Source organism: Taudactylus pleione, unplaced genomic scaffold (genome assembly GCF_031769625.1).
Source record: "Taudactylus pleione unplaced genomic scaffold, aTauple2 ptg000386l, whole genome shotgun sequence".
In the NCBI taxonomy this organism is placed as follows: domain Eukaryota; kingdom Metazoa; phylum Chordata; class Amphibia; order Anura; family Myobatrachidae; genus Taudactylus; species Taudactylus pleione.
Window position 1 is genome coordinate 4,476,987 of NW_028284787.1, and position 6,000 is coordinate 4,482,986.

The 6,000-nt window shown below is 46.0% G+C and overlaps 1 protein-coding gene across 2 annotated transcripts in view; it reads left to right on the forward strand.

Annotated features, from left to right (window-relative positions):
- The window catches only part of HUS1 (HUS1 checkpoint clamp component), a 38,493-nt gene extending 34,610 nt beyond the window's left edge, over nucleotides 1-3,883 (forward strand). For both annotated transcript variants that reach the window (XM_088445676.1, XM_088445677.1), the window contains exon 8: nucleotides 3,589-3,883. In XM_088445676.1, coding sequence (XP_088301802.1) covers nucleotides 3,589-3,671 — 83 coding nt within the window. In that variant the 3' untranslated portion in view covers nucleotides 3,672-3,883. The remainder of the gene's footprint in view (nucleotides 1-3,588) is intronic.
- The last annotated feature ends 2,117 nt before the right edge of the window (nucleotides 3,884-6,000 follow it).

Genomic DNA, 6,000 nt, shown 5'->3' on the forward strand with positions numbered 1-6,000 from the left:
CCTGACTCCGGAGAAGGTCGCCTCCCTACAGCTGCCGATACGCAGTTGCCTGAGCAGTTGCCGCCTGTCGGTCCATTCGGCTATGAGAGTTCTGGGGTCCATGGTGTCGACATTCGACATGGCGGAATTTGCCCAGTTCCATTCCCGGCCCCTGCAGGGGCTGATTCTATCGGAATGGAACGGGTTACCTCACCGGATCCGCGCTCAGGTGCTAGTGTTGTCTCCGGACGTTCGGCAATCTTTGGCTTGGTGGCTTCAGACAGCTCATCTGGTCGAGGGGCGCCCCTTTTGGATTCCGGACTGGGTCCTGCTCACGACGGATGCCAGTCTCCGGGGTTGGGGGGCAGTGACCAGCTCATTGTCTCTCCAGGGTCGTTGGTCTGCGGAAGAAGCACTTCTCCCCATCAACATTCTGGAACTGCGGGCAGTATACAGGGCCCTGCAGTCGTCCGGTCCCGCTCTTCACGGAAGGGCGGTATAGGTGCAGTCCGACAACGCCACCACGGTGGCGTATATCAACCACCAAGGAGGAACTCGCAGTCGGGCAGCAATGTCGGAGGTGTCTCGCATCCTGACTTGGGTGGAGTGTCACATTCCAGCGATCTCGGCGGTCTTCATCCCCGGAGTCCTCAATTGGGAAGCGGACTTCCTCAGCCGTCACGACGTGCATCCCGGGGAATGGTCGCTTCACCCAGAGGTGTTTCAGCTACTCGTGGACAGGTGGGGACTGCCGGAGCTGGACTTGATGGCCTCCCGTCACAATCACAAGTTGCCCGTTTACGGGTCAAGGACAAGAGACGCAGGCGCAAGTCTGGTGGACGCTCTGTCGGTGAAATGGATGTTTCACCTGGCGTATCTGTTTCCTCCGATATCCCTACTTCCTCGGGTTCTGCGGAAATTCAAGCAGGACGGCGGCACGCTCGTGCTGGTGGCTCCGGCGTGGCCCAGACGTCCTTGGTACTCCGATCTCAGGAGCCTCTCCATCGACGCTCCGTACCTTCTTCCTCAGCGTCGGGACCTGTTGTCTCAAGGGCCCTGCCTTTACCCGGATCTGGGTCGGCTGTCTTTGACGGCGTGGCTCTTGAGACAGCCGTCTTGAGGTCTCAGGGCTTCTCCAGTTCGGTTATTGGTACCATGCTCAGGGCACGCAAGCCTGCTTCAGCACGGATTTATCACAGGGTGTGGCACACTTACTTTCAGTGGTGTGAGTCCAGAGATTATGATCCTCAGGTGTTCCGAGTTTCTAGGATCTTGGAATTTCTTCAATCAGGTTTGGACCTCGGCTTACGCCTTGCATCTCTGAAGGTTCATGTGTCCGCCTTGTCCGTGTGGTTTCAACGGCGGATTGCAATACTGCCGGATGTTCACACCTTTTTCTATGGTGTTCTCAGGATCCAGCCTCCCTTTGTGGCTCCTTGGGACTTGGCGGTGGTTCTACGGGTCCTGCAGGGTCTTCCGTTTGAGCCTCTTGAGTCGGTGGAGCTCAAGTTGCTGACATTTAAGACTGTGTTTTTCTCCTGGCAATTGCTTCGGCCAGGAGGGTGTCTGAATTGGGGGCGCTTTCCTGTCGCCCTCCTTTCCTGATTTTTCACCAGGACAGGGCGGTGCTCCGCACTCGTCCTGAGTTTTTGCCCAAAGTGGTCTCAAAGTTCCACATTAATCAGGAACTTGTTGTGCCAGCTTTTCAGTCCCCTGATCTTTCAGCTGGTGACACTTCCTTAGATATGGTCCTGGCGCTTAGAATCTATGTGGACCGGACGGCTTCGGTTAGGAAGTCTGATTCCTTGTTTATCCTCTTTGGTTTTCACAAGAGGGGTTGGCCAGCCAACAAACAAACGTTAGCCCGTTGGCTTCATTCCGTTATTTGTGAGGCTTATGCACAGGAGGGTTTACCTGTGCCAGCCTCTGTTAAGGCTCATTCCACTCGTTCTGTGGGTCCCTCTTGGGCTGTTAGACGTGGCGCCTCTGCTGTTCAGCTGTGTACGGCGGCCACTTGGTCTTCAATTCAAACGTTTTTGAGGTTCTATGCATTTGACACCTTCGCCTCTCAGGATGCATCCTTTGGGCGCCGGGTGCTCCTTTCAGCACAGGAGCGTCCCCACCCTTAGTTGAACTGCTTTGGGACATCCCCAAGGTCAACCCTGTGGACCCCCTATGGACCGTGAAGTAGAAAACAAGAGATATGGTAAGAACTTACCTTTGTTATCTCTGTTTCTACGAAGTCCATAGGGTCCACAGGGCGCCCGCCCTGACGCACCTGGCTTCAAATGGGCTGTGTGGCTGGTCACCGGTTTTCCGTCTCCCATTTCTGTGAGTATGGTTTCTTGTGTGTTCCAGTCTTCCTTCTCTCTGTTTAGTCTCCTCCTCCAGCCTTGGCTGCTTACCAACTGAGGTGTTGTAGCTCGGGGGCGGGGTATAGAGGAGGACGGACCCAAGTGCATCCTGGGAGCAGCTAAAGCTTTAACTGCGTGGTGCCCATGGATCCAGATCCAGCTATACCCCAAGGTCAACCCTGTGGACCCTATGGACTTCGTAGAAACAGAGATAACAAAGGTAAGTTCTTACCATATCTCTTGTTTTTAGTCTCATCTGACCAGAGCACCTTCCTCCATACATCTGGGGAGTCGCCCACATGCCTTTTGCAAACTCAAATCATGTCTTCTTATTTTTATCATTAAGAAATGACTTTTTTCTGACCACTCTTCCATAAAGCCCAGTTCTATGGAGTGTACTTCTTATTGTGGTCACATGCACAGATACACCAGTCTCTGCTGTGGAACTCTGCAGCTCCTTCAGGGTGACCTTTTGGTCTCTGTGCTACCTCACTGATTAATGCCCTCCTTGCCCAGTCTGTGAGTTTTGGTGGGCAGCCCTCTTTTGGCAGGTTTGTTGTGGTATCATGTTCTTTCCATTTGATGATGATGGATTTGATGGTGGTCCTGGGGATCATCAAAGATTTGGATATATTTTTTTTTATATAACCCAACCCAGAACTGTACTTCTCAACAACTTTGTCCCTGACTTGTTTGGAGAGCTCCTTGGTCTTCATGGTGTGATGCCTTTTGCTTAGTGGTGTTGCAGCCTCTAGGGCCTTTCAGAAAAGGTGTGTTTTACTGACAGATCATGTGACACTTAGATTTCACACAGGTGGACTTTATTTCACTGATTGTGACTTCTGAAGGTAACTGGTTGCACCAGAACTTTTGAGGGGCTTCATAGCAAAGCGGGTGATTACATATGCCAATTTTCAGAATTTTATTTATAAAGATTCTATTTTTACATATATATATTTTTCTCATTTCACTTCACCAAATTAGACTATTTTATGCAGATCCATCTCATAAAATCTAGATTTAAAAAATAAATAAATTACAGGTTGTAATGTAACAAAAAAGGTAAAAAGCCAAGGGGGTAAATACTTTTGCAAGGCACTGTATTAATAATTGTTTATAGCAAGCATGTTTGAATTTAAATTTAGTGGTCCTTTGCAGTTTTTATGGTTGTAAGATAAAACTGATATGCAGCCTTTTACTATTTTACTGTGTTTTTGTTAATTATACTTTTTTTTTTTTTAATCTTCTTTTGCAGATATTGTTCATAAACGGATGGTCCACTTTATTTTACTACATGAAGATGCTTCATTGCAGTATTTCATCCCTGCAATTTCTTAAATCAGTTTTGGAAAATGGCTGATATTGGGCAATTTCAAAATAAACCACTGTATTTATAGTGCTGTATAATTTACCATTTAAGACTCGTTACTACGTTTTAAAAGATTTTTTTGTGGTATGGTGAAGGGGGGGGTGCAAAATGTGTTTTTTCTTTTTTTTTTTTAAGTTTTAAAAAAATATATTTTTATATTTTGAAAATACAACCTATTAGAGAAGGAAAATTGTTAAAAATAAATTATTTTTTGAAAAAAATGTTTGTAGTTAATTTACAGCAAAATATAATATTTTTTAGTCGTTTTATGTGATTTGCCATTTGAGATGTCTTAGTACAAAAGCGCCCGCTGGCAGACGCAACACAGGATCACCATTGCAACTAGTGGTCATGGAATCGGCTGACTGAGTAAGCTTAAGGCTACACAAAATGTCCTTTTCATGTCCGTAGCCAATGCCAGTATATACGCAGACACTGGCCTCGGCGTTGCCACCTGTTTTGGTTAAAGGCCCCCTTCGCTGTCCCCTCACCCATCCCTGAAAGGCCGCAGCAGGTGGCACTGCAAGTGATTTCGTTGTACAAGATCTGCACATGGACAGATCAGAAACCTTCATGTAAGCAAACCATTGGGTTGTGTACATCTCTGAATCAGCTCCATTGTTCCCATCACATCGGTTCATATAACTCCTATTTTTTGGCTTTTTTTTTTTCAGTAAATTGCTTACTCTGTTCAAGACATTATGCTTTTTCACCACATGAGGGAAGCATTGCACAAATCTACTCTAACTTCCTTAACTCTTTATATATTGATTTCGTATCCACTCAAAAATGAGTCTGCAACTCTGCACTACCTTTTTTTCTTACTACTGCCTGTATTCAATTTGAGGTGAATATCTGAAATCCATGGAAAAGTTTTGCCGATTACGTCATTTCACCAGGCGGAAAAGTATCGCCGTATTCAATTTGAAAGACTTTCTGCCTAGGCGGAAAGTCAATGCAATGTAATAGTTTTGCCTATGAATAGCAGGCAGAAAAAAGTGCAGAATTGGTGTTTAGAGGTGCAATGTTGTGGGAACCCCCGTGCAGCCTTCAGACAGTCCCCCAAAGGTAAACTGTCAATTTTTTTTCAAAAACACTTAACACCCCAAAAAATCACTTTGAATTTGGGGACAAAGTTAAAAACTAGCGAACTTGACTCTTGGTCCCTAAGTCTGCCCCAGGTGTGTTTTTCATTGCAGGGGCTTGCGGAAGGTGGATTTTTCACGATTTATTCAACTTAACTTTAGCAACTTTAAAATATGCTGACCCCCATTTTCAAGTACCCCAAATTTGTAGGGAAGCCAATCCTGGACGTTTTTGAGTCCCACAAATACCTGGAATATAACATTAAATTCAGAGTATTATGGGATTCAAAGCACACTGGGCTGGGGAGAGTGGGATAATACTTACCTTCTCAGTTCCGGTCCTCTCAGGCACACTCAGCTGCCCATAAAATAGATTGAGTCCCATGAGTGGGAGCACACTGCATAGTGACATCATGACTGTGCAGTGTGCGCCCAGCCAATCAGTGACTGAGAGCAGCCAAATCACAGATTACCCCTACTGTCTGGTGAAGAAGGAGAAGATTATTATTCGCTCTGTTCTGTCTGCTTTCCAAGGTGCCCGATGTATTTGAGATGTGTTTGGATCATTGTATACTGTCAATGCAGCAAGAGTTGGACAAGTCTGCAGGTAACTCAGCGGGTTTGGTGGAGGTGTTGGTTATACGTGTGTGTAGGAGGAGCAGGTGCTGACTAAACTTGTGTGTGTTTACAATTCAATACCGAGATTAAGATTTTTTTTCAATTCAGATTGGCTTCCCTAATAGTAAATTAGTGCCTAGATATGCGGATTGGTAAATACACATGAAAATGAGCATGTTAAATACGGCTTTACAGTTTTCTCCTAAAATACTACCTGATTTAACCTTCTTTTTGGCAGAATGCACCAACGTCAGAAATGCGGCCAAACCCCCGACAATGCCAGTTTCAGGGGTTTGATCGCATTTCTCATATGCACCAAGTTCCGGAATGCAATACATTCCGGAGCCTGGACCCGGTGGGTAACGCCATATTTAGATGATGTTACCCTATAGACGCCTATGTGCTTCTATTCGCAAAGTGCATATCGGTGTCTTAACGCTGGCATGCTTTCTATGAGTGGCGTCATTCATCCTGTCCTCTGTGTTACATTTATCCTGAATATATTTTCAATTGTAATCTACATTTTTTTTATTTTAAAGACATCAAGTATGTTTTGGTTATTGGTTACACTGAGGCCCTCATTCAGAGGCGGTCG